The sequence below is a fragment of the Tamandua tetradactyla genome, chromosome 11 (genome assembly GCF_023851605.1).
Source record: "Tamandua tetradactyla isolate mTamTet1 chromosome 11, mTamTet1.pri, whole genome shotgun sequence".
Lineage (NCBI taxonomy): Eukaryota > Metazoa > Chordata > Mammalia > Pilosa > Myrmecophagidae > Tamandua > Tamandua tetradactyla.
Genome location: NC_135337.1, coordinates 85,433,158 through 85,453,416, shown reverse-complemented (window position 1 = coordinate 85,453,416; position 20,259 = coordinate 85,433,158). Strand labels below are relative to the sequence as shown.

The window sequence follows — 20,259 nt, the reverse complement described above, 5'->3', positions numbered from 1 at the left end:
TGCTTTGAATAATTTCAATTGCATTCATTAAAACTTGTTTTGTATTTTGTGACTCAACATGTGGTCTATCCTTGAGCACCTTAAGAAAATGTGTACAGTACTGGGATGCAATGTATATGCATGTTAGGACTAGTCATTTTATCATTTTATTCAAGTTTTTCTGATAGAATAAATGTCATTTCCTTGAATGGGCCTTGTTTGTTGACAAAGGTTAGGACTAAATCTGCCTGGGGAGGAGGTAGTCCCTGGGGCCTGGCTCTCCATGGACTTGGATGAAATCATAGCCCCTAGGGGTGAGAAGGATGGTCTTCAAACATATTTTTCAACTTTTGCTTTTCACCTGGGCACAGAACCTCAGCTGTACAGCACCAGGCAGAAAATTTCCAGATGTCCAATTGTCTCACAGGAAATGGAAAGGCTTAGCAAAAAGAGGTCATTAGAAGCATTAGCGCTGCCTCTCCAGTTCACAACAAAATCATATTCACATATCCTCATATATATATATGTCTGCTTGAGCCTGACGTTTCATTTCAGCTTTGCCTGTGCCATATCTTGTACATACCTGGCTGCAGTTTGTGGCGATACTTCTGAGATGCTCCTGCTGATTTATTATTTTCCTGCTCCTGAGGCTTCCCCTCTCTGTATGCAGTTCAGATGATCCCAGCGGCTTCCTTAGAATGAAATCCAATGTATTTAAGGATGGAGATCTGACTATTGCTGGGTTTTCCCCCTTTATACATTTGTGCCACACTACAGAATCACGAAGCCCACCAACGATGTATATTTCCAGCAGTAAGTGCCTTTTTCATTTATTCTTTGCTTGGTTATTTTATGATGAATGGTGTCTAGGCAATTTGCGGGTGGCTAGACAGACACACCCTACATATTTGTCTTCCCTTTACACCTGCACCACCTACATCCCACACCCTCCATATGTCATTTTGCGTCTTCCAACCGGATTTTTTCTTTCAAAGGGGAATGGGAGAATTCCATTTTTCTTCTTTTAGTTCTCATGACTTCTTCTCTTCCATTGCTGAATCTGCAACCTTTTCCACTACACTCCACCGTCCTTGCTTCTCCTCCCACCTTGGATGCCATAAGCAGTGGCTCAAATGCTATCCCTTGGAAACAAATCCACTGTCAGTAGGACTGTGCTAAGAGGTTACAGAAAAATATTTCTTCCCCGAAGTCAAAGGTCTGTTAATGCTTCTTTCCTCCAGGGCATAACTACAAATATTTCTAGAAAAAAATGCCACTGGTATCTAAGTCCCCCTTGCATGGACACACTTCTTACTGTAGGGCATCTGGTTATTCTTTGAAATATTCCTATATCACAGCCTGCCAGGTATCTTCCAGACCTCCATGAACTGCAAGACAAGCCAGGAATAAGCGATGAATAATTTGTGAGGTATTTTCTACTCCAATTTGATTCTGATTCACATGCACATTTGAAAAACCTCTGTTTTAAGATTTCTGCTAATGCCAGCTCTATATTTGATGGTTTAATTAATACATCTATGAAGTAAAATATCAGCGAGTTCCAGCAGATTGTTTCCGCTTGTGTGAGAAGAGGGGAATTCCCTCAAGAATATGAATGCTTACTGCTTTTTTGAAAGTGCCAGAGGCGCATGGTTTGCCAGCAGCTGTGCCCATTTCTGACTGGGGATAGCAGGGTTAGGAATTTGGGTCTTCTTCCTTCTAGAGAAGCAGTTTGTACGTATCTTTAATTCCTTTTCATTTCCAGATGTTTGTCTGATTACCCTTTTTATTCTTTGACACTCTTCCAATGTTTCCCTGCTTACTTTTTTCTATAGCTTTCCCAAATGTATTTGCCACCTTGTTCTCCATGTCTGTGACACAGACACCTCGTGCTGACAGATGCTGCTGAGTGCTGACTCTCAGCCAGCTTCAGGGCTGCAGGCGTGGAGGGTGGTTGATTCAGGGACGCTCTGGCCTGACTCTCCCAGGGCGGCAGGCGAGCTTAGTGCACACATCCCAAACTGCTGGAAGGACCCTGTGGGGTTGAGGGAAAGAGTGTGTACTGTCATAGGAGGAGAACTAAAAGCTTTTCTCCCTGCCCTATGCTCTCCACTCAAACCATACCAGGGAAGTATGCACCGTGACAAATCTGCTCTTCAGAGACCTGAAGATAAAAACTGGGTCTGACACTTAACAGAACACACCTGAAATCCAAAAAGACTTTCTCCTCTGGGCTGACATATCCTCTAGGCTCAGAAGGACAGTGCCCATGGCTCACAGGACTTCAGGGGATCAAGAAAATGTTTTCATGTTCTTTATGCTCAGAAGAAAAAAATAGTTTTGGTCAAAGAAAATGTTTTAACATATAATATTAATATATTTGTCTTTATACCAATTCAGTCATGAAATATGATGTCTAATATATATTTATTTATGGAGCAACAGGCTCACAGAGGCAAAAGTGCCTCTGGCCCTGAAACCCATAATGAAACCCTCATCATATTCTTTACATTTCTGTGTATAAATATGAGATTATTAAAAAAATGGGATCATTTTGTCCCCATTCCTCTTTAACATGGTTTCCTTACAAAACAGGGTGTCATAAATATGTTTTTTTTAACATGGGCAGGCACCGGGAATCGAACCCAGGTCCTCTGGCATGGCAGGCAAGCATTCTTACCTGCTGAGTCACCATGGCCCGCCCATAAATATGTTTTATATACATAAATTTCTTCAACCATCATTCCTACACCTGCATTAATATTATAGACTTAGAACTAACATAATTTTAACCCAACAACTTGTTGTATTTTATTGGTTTCTAATTACAAGCTACTGAAATTGACAATAATGGGCATATGAGTAGATAGACCTTTATGCTGCATTTTGGAAAAAGCAAATGAACTCTTTAGAGTAAAGAGGTTGAGTGCAAGACTATGTGTATTTTAACGACATACTGCTAAGGAACCCTCCAGAAATGCACTAATTCACACTTTAAATAACCATGAAGCACAGATTCCATTTCCTTCCCATTTAAAAAAATACTTGGACAGATTAATGTATAAAAACAATTAATTATATTTGTATTTATTTTATTAATAAATGGATTGTTATTATTTCCTTGTCTCAATTGATAAGAATATATTGTTTGATGATTTTATGATTTTTCCTGTTTTCCTATTCAATTATAAGCATTTTCATTTTTAAAAAATACTTTACTTATCATAAAACACAAGTATTTGGCTTTTCATATTATTCAATTTATCAGATTGTTGCTTGTTTTAAGTAGTTTTGCCTAAGGCATGTTGAAGATTGAAAACAACATGAAATTTCATGTAGAATTAAATTTGATCATCTTTTTTCCTATTATATCTGCCTTTTTCCATGCCTCCCAAAGCTACAATTTTATAAACAGTACTTTGTTTCTCTTTGTGGAAAATGGGAAGCTTTTGCCTCAAGTGTGGAGTATATTACCTTGATTTTATATTCAAAATGATTTACCTTCACGACTATTTAAACAGTTCATTATTCCTCTACTGGTTTCCAATACCATCCTTATGATGCATTAAACACTTACTTAAACACACACTGTGCTTCTATTTTCTACTCTACAAGTGATATATCCATATCTTCTAGTGCCATTCTAACTTGCTTAAAATATTGTGGCCAATTAATAATAGCAATTATGGGTTTTGATACGTCAAATTCACTTCTTACCATTCTCAATTATTTTCACTAATTTCCTGAACTTTTCATGCCTTTAGAAAACCTCTAAAGCTTTCCTTACTAAAACTTTTCCTTACACTTCTGTGAGGATAAAAAAATTATGTGCTCATTGAAGTAGAAAAAACATTGAACAAGTTTAACGTCTGTTTGTAAGTAACACTGGTTGTTATTATTTAATATTATCATTTAATATTTAATATTTTAAATTAAATTTAATATTATCTTTACTTTAAAAAAATTCCTTGAAACTATTTTTAAAACTTTCTATTGTAGCAACATATATGCAACTCAAATTTTTCCATTTTAATCCATTTCAAGTGTACAATTTAGTGGCATTAATGGCATTCACAGTACGGTGCCACCGTTACCAACATTCATTATTCCCAAATTTCAACACCTCACACAGAAAATCTGCACCAACAATCAATAATTCCCCTTTCTCCAAGGCCCTGGTCACCTGTAATCTACTGTCTGTGTTAACTGATAGAAAGACTTATAGACTATTGACATCTTTGTAATATTGTTTTTAATGCTTTTACATTCATCAGTAGAGATTTATAGTCTTGTCCACAGTAGGCAGAGAAAACTTTAAGTCTAATGCTATCAATACATATTTTCCCATAATGCTTTTATAAGTTATTGATGTTATACTGAGAAACCATTGACAGCTGTATGCTTGGTTGACTACATCTTTATCAATTACATATCATTTTCATATTTTCTTTTGGGCTTCCCAGTTGAACAGTCTTATCCCCAGAACAATATTGTGGCTTGCTCCTCCCTTTCCATTCTTTTTTGCCTGTTATTTTATTGTATTATCTGATAGGCTAACGAGTCCAGGAACGTACTAAGTAATTCTGGGACTAACAGAATGCACTTTTAATCGTGATTTTAGTAGAAATACCTCTTGTTCAGGGATTCTTTAAGCATTTTTAATCCCACAATACCTGAGGGAGATGACACTTCATCAATAAACCTGGTTAATAGTGTCGGTGCCTTCAGATCTGGAAATGGAGGTGTATTTGACCAGGTAGATGAGCTCCTGGGTGGGGGTAATTCTGCCATGACTCACCCTCGCCCATACCTGAGTGTGACTCATTATCTTTGCATTAAGCCAAGCCGAGGTTCTGACTTTGAGGGTGTTTGTGTTCTTGTTTTTAAACATGCTAATGAAAAGCCTTCCTCACAACCAGTGTTACTTGGAAACAGACATTGAATTTGTTCAAATGTTTTTTCCACTTCAATGAGCACATATTTTTTTATCCTCGATGAAGTGTAAGGGCCATTAGTGAGCAATTACCTAATTTGCTAATCATCTCCTTAAGATGGTTCTTCACTCATATTTTCTTTTCAGTGTTGGTCAAACTTTTGGTGCTCCATTTTTTTCTATATTTTTCTAGAGTTTTCCACAAGAGTAATTCTCTCTTACTTAAATGTTAGAAGCTTCTATGAATCTATCCATGCTGTATATTTTGAATTTTATTTCTTAAAAAAAAGCCTGATATCTTCTCTTATCATTGGTGTAATTTCTCCCTTTCATTGATATTTCATTCAGTTGCTTGATTATAATTATATTTCCTTTGAGTAAATATAAAAAAAGGAACAGTCCTTTCATTAATATCATAAAGGGTATTTACATGTAATTATACACAATGTTCTCTTCATGATAATAAATTTCTTCTGTGGCTTCATTCTTGTATCTTTCTCTCTTTTTTTATTTTTTACATGGGCAGGCACCGGGAATCAAACCTGGGTCCTCTGGCATGGCAGGCAAGTGTTCTTGCCACTGAACCACTGTGGCCCACCCTTGTACCTTTCTCTTACCTAATGTTGCTAACCATTATTTTCTCTATTTTTTTCTACATCAAAATTGTCTGGATGATATAGTTATATTGGCCCTTTTAAAACAACAGATCTCTTGACTATTTTTCTTCGGGCATAATTTACATCTGTTGTGTACTGTTTTTGTGTTTTAAAACTAATTTCTTACTCCTTTTATTTCTCTTTTTCCCCTTGATTTTCTCCTTTTGAGTTGAGGTTTACTTCACATTATTTGATTCCTCCTTTCTGTTTTTTATTCAAGAAATGAAGCCCTCAGATATTTTATCACAGATTAGGAATTTTCTTCCTCTCTCTCTGTCTCATTGGCAACTTGCTCTTAATTTCTGATTGCTGGTATGATTACCTCTTTAACCCAAGAATTATTCATGAGTATGATTATTAGTTAATAACTTGTCTTATTTGTTTACTGCATTTTGGTGTGTAACAAGAATTATTTGGGCTAAATGAACTGGATTCGAAACCTGTTTGCTCATTTTATAAGCCACTGAATGGGAATTTCAGTGGTTGGTCAAAGAATCTCTCTTTTCTGATGGCTTCAGTAATTCAGTAACTGATTCTAATGTAGAACTTACTTGGTAAACAAGAATGAGACTTAATTTTACAATGATATGTTTTCTCTGCTTTTCAGGCAGAAAGTTTGAAATTTATATGTTAACAGTCATGTGTATGTGTATGTGAATTACCTGAATATATGAGAAATCGAGTTTACAAATAATTCATTTATTGATTTTTTTGGTACACTACAAGAAGGTAAATTGAATTCTGTCATTGTGATTTTAGTCCACTTTGCCTAATATTTATAAAAACTTTATTTTGTACGTGATATGTATTACAGATCATGTGCTTTTTATTTCATTTACTTATTTACTTATTTTAATGTAATAATATGTATATCAAATGCAATTTGCTATTTAAGCACTTTTAAGTGTATAATTCCATGCTGTTAATTGCTTTTACAATGTGGTGCTAATGCTTTTTAGACCCTACTTTTTTTCTCCTTTAACATTTATTTTGCCTTAAGTGTGTGTGAAAGTATTAATTGTCTCATATTAAATGTAACTTTATTTTTTAATATTTTTATGGCATGTCATGGATAATCCCTGGTATTTTGGCACCTATGTTTAGTGTTGATTTCATATGTTGTCTGTGCATAGGTTAGCACTGAATATTGAAAAAATCATTTAAATAATTGAAATGATATATGTGGATACACCTCTGTGGTTCTTTATTAGCTGCTGTAATTCACTTCCTTTATTTGTTCCTAGGTTTGCTAGTTGTACAATTGTTCTAGTTAAAATGTCCCCTACTAGCTTGGCAATATGCAACTTATTTGCATTCTATTTTAGAGTACTTTTCAGTTAAAAAAAAGCAAGAAGAACACAGAATCTGAGGCCTTGCCTCATTGACTTAGATGAAAATTTTACTAAATTTTTACTTCTTAATCCTCTCTTCAAATCCAGGCAATCTGGGCATAATTTGACCTGTCAATCCAGACGATTTTGTCTGTTCTCTGTTTTAACTATCTTGTATTTTACATTTTCTAAAACCACTTTTTCTGCATTTATGTTTATTTCTTGGATATTATGTTTTTTTTCCAAAACCAGTGATTCTCAAACACTATCATGCATTGCAATCACCTGAAATGTTTGTTAAAACACAGTTGGATGGGGCAGGCCACACTGTCTCAGCAGGCAGAGTTCTTGCCTGCCATACCAGAAACCCAGGTTTGATTCCTGGTGCCTGCACATTCAAAACAAAAAAGAACACAGTTGGATGGCTAAACACCACCCACCCCCAAGACCCTCTGATTCAGCAGATAAGGAGTGGGGCCTGAGGATTTTTATCTCACATTGTGATTAGAAGCTCTCTCTGCCTAATCCAACTTTCACTTCCTTAATTTTTCAAAGTTCTTATATACCAGTAAATTTCTCGTACTCCTAACTACATTTTAGCATCTACTCAATGGAGAACCTAAGTAACATGCAAGCTTTATTCTTTATTACTCCAATAGTGATGCTTTATTTTCAGGTACAAGACACATCTGCAGTAAGGAAAATGCGGCTGCCTCTCTGTGTTCTTCAGATAATTCAATTTATTTTCATAAAGCTGCATCATGCTTTTTACCTGTGAAATGCATTTATAAGACTACATTGGAAAAAAAGAAAAACTTGAAAGCCAGAGTATGCATTAGAATGTATAGATATCCTAGGCAGGTACTAACTAAAATGAATTGGTGGTAAGTATTTTTATATTAAGGGAAAATGGATCAGGATATAAGGCATATTAGACATCAAGTGGTCAATCCATAATGATAAAAGGTCCAACTCATCACAAAGGTACAATGATTGTCATATATTATGTGAGGATATTATAGACTCAAATGAATAAAGCAAAAAAAGAGAAACAAGAAGATATAAAATCAACAATCATAGTGAGAAATTTCAATATTTCTCAAACAAATAATATATATGTATATGCATATATATATAATATAAACTATATGGTGAAACAAGTTTAAGAAGTTTGATTTATTGGATATATTTGGAACCCCTTGTCCAACTATAGAAGAGTACCCATTCTCCTAGAGGGTACAGGGAACAGGAACAGTTAGTAAAATGTTAAGTCTAAACAAAAGCAAATTCAAAATAAATATATGGGACTATTTTATTCTTGTGGAATTGCAGATCTCAGGTAATGAAAGGGAAGGAAATTTTCTTGGGCCTGGGAGATGATTTCTTAAGAAAGAAAATGAAACTGTGCACAGGTCTACACCGGAAGGTGAAAAAAAAAGGATCATTTGGAGGAGATACTACTGAAGATGTTGATTTTTCACGTTAACATAATTGTTATAGTTTTAAACTGAGAAATGGATAATAGACATTTTAGACTTTATGATGCTTTTCCAGTTAGATTCCTAACGTGTTCCCCATCCTTTTTAGTTATAGGTAAGGATCAGCTCCCTCTCCAGGTTTTTGCTTCTACTAAATATTCCTTCCTTCTATGATTCAACATTCACTGGGGTTCTGTGGTTCCCTTTCGGGTTGTTGATTATTTTGTTTTTTTTTTTTACTTTTGCATGGGCAGGCACTGGGAAAGTTTATTGATTTTTCATGATGGAATGTCCAAAAGTTTGATGGGGTAAAGGCTTAGGCTATATGATTGCCAGTCTTCTGGTGGGACCTCCAGATGTTATGCCTCTGCCAAGCCCATCTGATTTTGCTCATGATGTGGAGCTGAACCATTAAGGAGATACACCCTTCAGTTGGAATTACTCTGTCTTCAACCTCATGTTCATATTAGCAGCATACTAAAAAACAGTTAATAATGTGTTAATATGATAATAAGCACTGTGGTTTCTGAATCAAAGAATAAATTGCAAATACCATCAGAAAGTCAGTCTGTTTTTCCATTCATCACACTTTCCTTTGTACATAGTGTCTTCTTCCCCTATGTATATAGCATTCAGTCAAGACCTTCTAGAGCCAATATTATATTACTTGCATTAGCTAAAATTCTAAGATCTCAAAAGAACCAACTGCTGCCACATAGAGCCTCAGTCAACTGTGATTTCCTTCTCAGTTCAGTCATTGTGCTGGATTTGAAGATAACTGTGATTTGGTACATTTGCCTAAATATCTTTGTGCCCTCAGTGCAGGTTTCAGACGAAAAACTACCAGTTTGTCCTGGCTTTGGTTTTTGCCATTGAAGAGATCAACAGGAACCCCTATCTTTTACCCAATATTTCTCTGGGATATGATCTCTATAACACCATACACAGTGAACAGAGGACATTGGAGAGTACCATCCTTTGGCAATCAGGGCTGGACAAAGGCATTCCTAATTACACCTGTAGGACAGAGAGAAAATCTGTAGCATCTCTCACAGGGACAACATGGGCAGTGTCTGCTCAGATTGGGACACTCCTTGAACTCTGCGAAGTACCACAGGTGAGCCTGGGTGGAGGGGAGGGAAAATTAAATCATGTTTCCTTTAGTGCCATTTTCAGTTCTTTTCAGAAAAAGGGGGGGAAATGAAGTACTTGTACCTGTGCATCTCTCAGCATACAACCAGTATACAGACCCTTGGCAGGATGTGCCCTTGTCTTTATTTGGAATAGAAAGAACAGTGAGGGGGGGAGACAAAAATATTTTCTTCAACCTCAGAATCATCAGTTGTGTTTTAGAAAGCTCTCATGGATCAGGGTAGGATGAGATCACAACATATGCAACTCTTCCCTTCTATCGCTTCCCATCATTGCTTAATATTAACAAGGACTGAGGTCATGTTTCTCACCAATCCTCTCCCTCACACAGGTTCACTTTCTGTTTCCCCTTTAGCTTTCCTATGGCCTTTTTGATCCTGACCTGAGTGATGGTGGCCAGTTTTCATCTCTCTATCAGATGGCTCCTAAGGACACATCTCTGGCCCTTGGCATGGTCTCATTGATGCTGCATTTTGGCTGGACCTGGGTGGGACTGACCATCTCAGAAGACAAGAGAGGAGTTCATTTCCTCTGGGACTTGAGAGGAGAGATGGACAGGAAGGGAGTCTGTGTAGCCTTTCTGGAAATGATCCCAATCACTGAGAGGTTATTTTTCTCAAAGTACTGGCACTATAATTTGCATATCAAGGAATCCTCCGTGAATGTGGTTGTCCTTTATGGGGACTCTGACTCACTGCTAGGTTTTAGCTTTCACAGATGGGAATGTTTAGTGATCTGGAAAGTCTGGGTCACAACCTCACAGTGGGATTTTTACTCCAACGAGAGAGAGTTTCTCCTTGACTCATTCCATGGAACCCTCATTTTTTCACATCATCATGGTGAGATACCTGGTTTCAAGACTTTTATTCAGACAGTTAACCCTTCCAAATACCCAGAAGACTTTTACCTCACTAAATTGTGGACCATCTGCTTTGACTGCTTGGTTTCTAAATCTGACTGTAGAACACTGGAGCAATGTCCAATCAATGCCTCCTTGGAGTCCTTGCCTTTTTGGCAATTCAAGAAGGTCATGAAAGAAGGGAGTTATCATGTGTACAATGCAGTGTGTGCCATGGCTCAGACCCTTCATGAAATGCTTCTTCAACGAGCAGAAAGACAGTCAGTAGGAAATGGAGATCAGCTGGTGACTGAACCCTGGCAGGTAATGTCTCTTCCATTTCATAAAACATGTATTTTAAGATGTGTCATAAACATACCTTTTGGCGTTCCACGCGTTCCACGTATGTTTGTGTCAGGTAGTTTAGGAATCACTCTCCAAAATCACAGAAGTTTATGTACTTTGTTCACCATCTAGGAGGTAAATCTAGACCTACATAGAAATGTCATAAAAAATAAAGTGTCAAGTGGCAGAGAGGGAATGAGTTATGAATTAAGGACAATGCTTTGTGTTAAGGACCTCAAAATCGCACCCAATGAATGTTTTTAATAGGAAATATCCAGACATCTTCCATGAAATTTTTTGGGACAACATGAAGAGAACTTGTTCTTTAACTGACTATATAAGCAGAGTACTGTAGTATATACCATAAATAAATTATCTCATTTAATTCTGCCCACTGCAACTGCTGCAGTTATTGATAAGCTTGCTTTGCAAGATGATGCTATTGGAGAATTCAGATAGCAAAAGAATCATTAGTTTTGATTCTTCCACTAAGATTTTCCTGCATCCCACAACCACCGATTGATTTGATCCCATTGTCTTTGGAGTTTTCTATTGAAACTGACTGCTATTTTACAAACATCATTATATTTTAGTCCTCCATATGCTTCCATTTGCTTTCCTTCATTGAATGCTAATAATCAAATTGCATTATGAAGCAGAGATTTACAGTGGATCAAGGGTGTTCCTGAGTTTGGGTTTTCTGTCCTCAATATTGGGGCACACTTCCTCACGTAATGATGCCTCTCTTTTAGCTACACCCATTTCTGAGGAACATCCAATTTAACAATCCTGCTGGTGACCCAGTGAATTTGGATGATGCAAGAAAATTGGATGCCAGTTATGACATTCTCAACTTCTGGAATTTTCCAGAAGGTTTTGGACTTAAAGTCAAAGTAGGACAATTTGCTTTAGATGTGTCATGTAATCAACAATTATCTATATCTGAAGGTTTGATAGCATGGGCCATAGGATTTTCAGAGGTGAGTGGGACCCAGGTCATGCTTTTTTATATTACACATAAATTATCAAAATCTTGTATTTGGGGGTTTTCTACATCCTTACTGTTCACTAAATGGGCAAATCTAGGCATTTAACAGCTCACCTTTCAAGTGGAAGATTTTCTTTTTTACCCACTATCCAAGGGATGGAGAAAAATACATTTATTCAACTACATATTTCTAAATTATTATATATTTCAAACCACACCATACAGATGACACTATACAGATGACACCATACAGATGACACCCACACCATACAGATGATAGCTAAAAGAGAGGCTATCAAATTAACAAATCATTAATTTGATTTATTTAAAATTTAAATTCATTAATGGTCCAATATCCCAAATAGCCTAATTATTAGATGGTTAAAGTCACAGATGTTAACAACACATGTCTGATTTTCTTCAGACTCCTCTGTCTGCATGCAGTGACAGGTGTCTTCCTGGATTCCGGAAAACTGCTCAGGAAAGAAAGCCTGCCTGTTGTTTTCTTTGTACCCCCTGCCCAGAGAATGAGATTTCCAATGAGACAGGTAATTGTATGTCCACAGTGAAACTCCCCACTTCTCCTTTATGTCTCCAAATGATACAAGGAATTGGGAGGGATATGGAGGACAAATGCAGAGTCAAAATTCTTCCTTCCTTCATTTACTAATTTAATTTTTATAATCAATAATATTTTCCATTGAAATGACACTCTCTGCCCTGAATTAGCTTGAGTCATTCCAGGCAAAATATTTTTTAGGAAACACTTTTTTAAACACACCACAGTAACCTGTTTCATCCATATCTTGGAATTTAATACATGGTATTATAATTACCTGCTTCCTCTCTTGTTTGAACATCTATTTAGATTACATTGAAGACATGGATTTAAACCATCCTCAGTTTTCCTGTGTCTCACACTGTGGACACAGAACAGATGTTCAGAAAAGTTGTGATTGATTTAAGAAAAAGGTATTTCTATGTTGCTCAACATGATGATGATAAAGCAGATGCTCAGTGAATAGGTTTCAATTTCTGCTCTGCTCTAGTTTAGAGCCGAGTAGGGAGAGAAAACAGAGACAGTTTGCATTCATCCTTAAAGGCTGCAATAAAGGTGCATACAGGGACCATGGAGCAGTATCTATTAGGAGGAGGGGATCATGAAGTTCTCCACAGAAGCAGTAGAATTAGGATTAGAATTAGTATTAGGTGAGATGATTGAAGGGTGGAATAAATTCTTGGCAGAATTATTAGGCTCAGGAAATTGGAAAACAAAGGTTCACGTGACAGGAGCACAGAGAAGATTGGGGATGGAGATTAGCACATGATGTAGAAAACGGACAGAAAACCAATATTTGTGATTGTTCCGTACTATAGTTAACATCTTGAAATTACTTATATTCATGATATTAAATGCTGGATTCACCTCCTTAGTGCTGATTTTCTAATTTTCTTTCTGTGAGTTATATGTAGTTTAATTTCATAAAATAAATACTATGATTTTTGTTCTTTGAAACAAGTTGAGAATGATAATATAATCTGGTGTTTAGTCAATTTGGGAAAATGATTTATGTACACATTGTGTATAAGGCAAGTTTGAGTATATGTTTCATGTACTCATATGAAGAATACTGCCCCCAACGTGTTTGAAAATTAATAAATAAATGTTTAAACAATACGTATTTAAAAGAACAGAATACAATAGGAGTTATAAAATGTTTTGAAATTGAAAATATTACATATCAAGTCTTATGGGATGGAGTTATAGCTTCCTTAGAGAAAAATGTATAATTTTACATAAGTTTTTTTATTATTTAGTATGTACATTTATATGTAAGCTCTAAGCATTCATCACAAAATGAAAAAAAACAACAAACTGATCATAAAGAAGTTAGAAGACAGAAAGCTATAAATAAAGAAGAAAACTTAATAAAAGCCAAATAAGGAGAGGATAATACCATCAAAGCCAATTCTAGTAGAAGACAAAGTGGGAAACTCCTAGAAAGATGTATTATGAAAAATTACATGATAAATCACAGCAGGAGTCAAAAGTGAGTCATCTGTATTGACATTTTTTAGCATCATAAAAAGATAGTAAAAATAACTTCATGCCAATACACTTGAAAATCTGAATGAAATTCACAAAATCTCAGAAAAGTAAAAGTTACCAAACTGTCCCAAGAATAATTTTTAAAAACCTGAAAAGTTTAACATCTACCAAGGATACTGAATCCCTGGTTTAAAATATTCTCATAAAGTTTTATTGCAACCAGTATCTTCATTGGGGAATTCTGCCAAAGTTTCAAGGAAAAAATAATACTCATTTACTCTTCCAGATAATAGGAAAACTTCGCAATTTGTTTTATGAGAAGAGCATAAAATTGGTACCAAAATCTGGCAAGATCATTGCAAGAAAGGGAATTTACAGGACACTTTCATTTTTGCATGTAAACTCAGGTATCTTTAAAACTCCACATTCCCAATCCATCTCTTTATAAAGAGGCTATATCATGACACAGTTTGGTTATGCAAAGTAATTCCATACATGAGCCTTCTGAAAAGGAGAAATAATCATTCAATAAATGTAGGAAAACATTTAATACAATTCAACACCCATTCATGATCTTAAAACAAAGAACAACAAAAACAACTCTTATCAAATCAAATCAGGAATAGAAGGAAACCATCATAATCCCATAAGGAATACTTCCTGAAAACTAGAGCAAGCATTCAAGTTCATGGTGCAATAGTGAAAGCATTTCAGGACAGAGAGATCAAGAAAGAGACTAAAGTGCTGAACATACCTCTTCCACTAGACATTACCCTGGGGGTCCTGACCAGCAGAATAAGAAAAGAAGTGAAAGGAATAATCACGAGAAATGATAAAATAAAACTGATTGGTTTGCAGGTGATATTATTTTGTAAGTATAAAATATGAAGATTTTTATAAACTGATTTCAGTGGTCTGAGTTCAAGGAAATTAGACATACATAAATTTATATAGGCCAGTCATAAGGCATTCTAAAATGAAATTTTAAAAAGATGACATTTACAGTATCTTGAAAACATAAAATGCACATAAATAAAATTAAAGAAATTTTGGAAAGACTGTGCTCATAAAGTATAGAAACATATTAATAAAATTTTTAAGAAGACTGAAAGTAATGGGAAGATAATCCATGCCCAGTGATGAAAAGATGCAACATTTCAAGATGCCAGTGCTCTCTAAATTGATCTACTGATTCAATGCAATTGGTATCACAATCACAACTGTTTTTGGAATGGGAACTTATGAAATTCTTAAGAATATGAAGAAAACAAAAGCATAGCTAAAGCAAACTTGAAAATAAAGAATGAAATAGGAACACTTCTCCTGTTTCAAGATTTTTAAAGTCACAGTAATGTGGTTCAGCATAAGGATACAAAATAAGTGAAAGGAACCAAGTGGCAAATCCAGAAACATATTGGTCATATATGGACTGAACAAAGGGAGAATTGTTATAGATCTATATGTAAAAAGTTTAAAAATGTAAAAGAAGTCAAAGGAGAAAAATTCTTTCAACTTAGGAAGGCAAAACTTTCTTAAACAAGACAGTTATTCTTTCAACTTAGGAAGGCAAAACTTTCTTAAACAAGACAGTTATAGCCTCAGTCTTAGAACCAAATTTAAGTAAATGCAAGTATATGAAACTACAATTTCCTGTTCATTAGTGAAATGACAAGCAGCTACTGCAATAACATACTAAAAATAGATAGGGCCAGACACAGCAAGCAAACTCACCACCCTCCCTCTCTCTACTTGGGACATAACTCCCAGGGGCATGTACCTTCCTGGCAACGTGGGACAGAAATCTTAGAATGAACTGAAACTCAACATCAAGAGATTGAGAAAATCTTATCGACCAAACGGGGGAAGAACAAAATGAGACAAAATAAAGTGTCAATGGCTGAGAGATTCCAAACAGAGTCGAGAGGTTATCCTGGAAGTTATTATTATGCATTGAATAGATATCACCTGTTCAGTTAAAGTGTAATGGAGTGGCTGGACGGAACTGCCTGAATATGTGGAGCTGTGCTCCGGTGGCCATGTTTCTTGAGGATAATTGTATGATGATATGGCTGTCACCGTGTGACTGTGTGGTTGTGAGAGCCTTTGTCTGATGCTCTTTTGTTGACCTTATCAACGGACAAGTAAACATATGGATTAAAAATAAACAAATAATAGGGGAAACAAATGTTAAAGTAAATTTTGTAGATTGAAATGTTGGTGATCGGTGAAGGGTAGGGGTAAGGGGTATGGTATGTATGAATTTTTTTCTGTTTTCTTTTTATTGCTTTTTCTGAATTCATGCAGATGTTCTAAGAATGACCATATGATGAATGTGATGATAGTGTGAGTTATTTATTATATAATAAGAATGGAATGATCATATAATAAGAATGTGTTTGTATGTGGTTATGTATCATAAATAGAAAATAAACAAAATTTAAAAAATAGATAGGGTCAAACAAAAACACACACACACGCACAAAGAAAGAAATGTAAAGAAAAAATAGATGGGGCCAATAAGAAAGCACATGTGGAATATGTAGAAAGGCCCCACAAAACAAGATATGAAGAAACTCCTTTAGAAAAAAGGGCATGCCTTGTAAACAGGCTCTTCACACAAAAGCATCTCTAAATGTGCAATGTACATTTGAGATACTGCTCAAATTAATTAGTCTCAAGGAAATTGCCAAAAAATTTCTTAGTGAAATACCTTAAAATATCCCCCACAATAGCTAAAACTAAACAGATATTGTGTCAAGTGTCAAGAGAGAATTTGGAACAACTAGAAATCCAATACATTTTGTTGGAGTAAAAACTGATGTAACTATTTGCAAAATGTATGGTATTGCATGCAAAGGTGGGTACTTGTATATTTTATGACTGAAATTCATATCAGACATATAAAGATGTACATAGCAGCATTATTAGTAATAACCCAACCCCATAAACAATCCAAACATTCATCAGTAGCAAAATGGTTCAATAAAATATGATGTGTTAATATAACTGAATTCTATCCAGGAGTATCAGTGTATGGATTATACCACTTCACAAGCACAGAGATCACCACATTTTCAAAATGTAAACTGACAAGTGTTGGAAAGGACACAGAGAAATTGAAATTCTAATGCACCATTGGTAGGAATGTAAAGTTGTGTAACCACTGTGGAAACCAGTATGGCAGTTGCTTAAAAAATTAAATGTAGAATTGCCATATGACCTGGTAATTCCACTTCTAGGCATATACCCAAACACAATGAAGATAGGTTCTCAAATAGGTAATTGTGCACGATGATTATTGCAGTGTTAGTCCCAGTAGCCAGCAGATGGAAAATGCCCATGTCCATCAACAATGATTGGATAAACAAAATATGGTGCATATACACAATGAAATATTATTTGATCACAAATAAAAATGAATTTCTGAGATATGCTGCTACATGGAAGAACTTTGTAAACATTATACTCATTAAAATAATTAAGATGCAAAAGAACAGATATTTTATAGAGCCATTTATAAGAGACGTCTAGATAAAACAACCCAAGAGACATAAAAGTAGATATTACTAAGGAGTTGGGCATAGAGGAAATGGGAAATGTATGTTTGCTGGATATGATATGTTTGCAAAAGGAAAGTAACAAAAAACATGTATTTAAAAAGTGATTGAACTGTATGGGTGGTTCAATGGTTAGAATGAAGACTTGAGTTCAATTCCCAGATCATGCACCCACCCAAAAAAGTGATTGAACCATATCTATATCCAATGGTATTGATGATTCTCATAAACATATTATTTGGTAAAAGTACATGAGCAGAATTTATAATTTTAATTTATAGGGTCAGAAATAAAGGAGGTATTTCCTTTGGAGATGTGTCAGGGAAAATGCTAAGGGATAAAGGGTAAGGAAAGGGGCTTCTAAGGGACTGAATATGTTTTATTCCTTGGCCTGGTGTGGTGTTACAGGTGTTCACATCCTCAAAATTCATTAATCAAATACACTTATGATTTGTGCCTTTTTATGAGTAAATAGTATATGCCAATACGTATTTAAAAGGAAAAGAAATAAAGCCCAACAGTGAAGGATAAATGCAACTGTTATTAAATTGAAAGTCTAAAGGAAGACCAGAGGTTTAAGAGAACGTTTGGGTGATGAAAACCAAACTTGGTGAAACATGAAAATCCATAAGAGCTGGACAGAATTTGGCAAAAATTGTCCAGTGTGATTCGTTTGGGGTCCTATGAATAAGAGAAAATTATTGGGCTGATGACCTTTTGCATTTCTCACTAGATACAGACCAGTGTGTGAAGTGTCCAGATCATCAGTATGCAAACAGGGAGAGAACTCGCTGCCTCCAAAAACTGTGACCTTCCTGGCTTATGAAGACCCTCTGGTGATGACTCTGGTCTGCACAGCTCTTTGCTTCTCTTTGCTCACGGCTGTTGTTCTTGGGGTCTTTGTGAAGCACTGAGACACTCCCATAGTCAAGGCCAACAACAGGGCTCTCAGCTACGTCCTGCTCATCTCCCTGCTCCTGTGCTTCCTCTGCTCCATCCTCTTCATCGGTCGTCCTAACACAGCCACCTGCATCCTCCGACAAATCTCATTTGGAATGGTGTTCACCATGGCCGTGTCCACTGTCTTGGCCAAAACCATCACCATGGTTCTGGCATTCAAGGTCACTGTACAAGGAGAAGGATGAGGCAGTGGTTGGTGTCAGGGGCACCTAACTCAGTTATTCCCATCTGCTCCTTGATCCAGATGACTTTCTGTGGAATCTGGCTGGGAACTTCTCCCCCATTCATTGACATAGACGCACACTCTGAGCCTGGGTATATCATCTTCGAGTGCAACAAGGGCTCAGTCACTGCCTTCTACTGTGTCCTGGGGTACCTGTGATGCTTGGCCATGGGGAGCTTCACCATAGCTTTCATGGCCAGGAACCTGCCTGACCCCTTCAATGAAGCCAAGTTCTTGACCTTCAGCATGCTGGTGTTCTGCAGTGTTTGGGTCACTTTCCTCCCCGTCTACCACAGCACCGAGGGGAATGTCATGGTGGCCGTGGAGACCTTCTCCATCTTGGCCTCCAGTGCTGGATTGCTGGGCTGCATCTTTGCCCCCAAATGCTATATTATTTTGTCAAGGCCAGAGAGGAGCACTCAGCATGCACTACAATGTAAAGCATATTCTGAGGGCAGTAAGCCTCCTTAAGTTTTAACTCATGTTTCCTACAATTAATAGAAACCACAGATTCCCATTGTCATATTTTAAATATAACCTCTGTTTCTAAATATACCTACATATACCTCTTTGTATAGGTCCCTTAATATTTATTATTTCATTACTTTTTTTCTCTCTTCAACAATAGAAGCCTGTTTTAATATGCTGAACTTGATGGTATGTTTTGTTTGATAGCTGACAAACTATTTCCATCCTCGTTATTGCATCATTTTACACCTTAAGAGAGAGTAAAACCTCATGATATCTGTGCCATTGAAAAGTGTGCCTGACAGAAATGTTATTTAGTGAAGATCACCTAGAAGAAGAGTAGTTTGCCCTGTCCTCTCTAGGTTCTCTGAGGTCCACCTCTGACCATATTCCAACAACAGGAAGCTGTGCACATGGACCATTAGCTTTGCTTCTCTCAGAACAACCTTCTGAAATATAGTTTATTTAATGCCATGCCCTGGTTTCAGGAAATAGTCATGAATAAACATTTCTTTTTATTAATTATAGAACTGTTATAAAAAGCTCTGTTCATTTTGCCACTCAGGGTCTTACTTAAAAGGAAGGTTCCACTCTAAGAAATTTATTTGAGTTGATTTCTAAGAATGTCTGCCATTTTTCTAAGAAAATAATATCTTTCTTGATAATGAGAATTGTGTGGTTGATGCTCAGTCACAGCAACTAGAATAACGTTTATGATCAAAATATTTGTGTTATGCTCCATTCTTTGGTACTGATTTTCTCTTTCTGTTTATTACACATGTACAGTTAATCCTTCCACAACTTTCCCCATTGCTGTTTCCATATATTGTGGGTGAGCATAAGACATTAACTGGGAATTTGGAGGGAGTTTTTGGAAGCTGCAAAATAGCTGTTGCAGTTGGTGCCATTACTACCTCAGTGAGCTGGCCTTAACGCATACAAGGAAAAAGAAAAGGAAATCTGTGAAGCTGTTTTGTCAACTACAGCAGAATCTGCAAAGCATTTGCATAAACCACTGTGTTCCGCATACCTCTCACATAGGAATTGCAACATGTTGGGGTGCAGGATTTTTATAATAAAGGCATCCTGGTTACACTTTGGCATCAAACAAGAAAAGGTTCAGTCCTTACATGATTTCTTAGAGAAAAAATGAAGGTGAAAGGTCTTTTATAGATTTTCAGTCCAGCAAAAGGCTAGTCTGAAATTGAAGAAAAAAATTTAGTCTATGCAATGTAAAAGTAACAGGAGAGGCAGCATTTGCTGATGAAGAGGCACGTAGGGACTTTCCCAAAACTCTGATG

General features: G+C 36.2%; 1 protein-coding gene across 1 annotated transcript in view; it reads left to right on the top strand.

Annotated features, from left to right (window-relative positions):
- The window catches only part of LOC143649202 (vomeronasal type-2 receptor 116-like), a 32,659-nt gene extending 13,698 nt beyond the window's left edge, over positions 1-18,961 (top strand). The window contains 7 exon segments of the mRNA XM_077119392.1: positions 9,198-9,494; positions 9,885-10,691; positions 11,465-11,692; positions 12,125-12,248; positions 18,041-18,103; positions 18,106-18,443; positions 18,446-18,961. Coding sequence (XP_076975507.1) covers positions 9,198-9,494; positions 9,885-10,691; positions 11,465-11,692; positions 12,125-12,248; positions 18,041-18,103; positions 18,106-18,443; positions 18,446-18,961 — 2,373 coding nt within the window.
- The last annotated feature ends 1,298 nt before the right edge of the window (positions 18,962-20,259 follow it).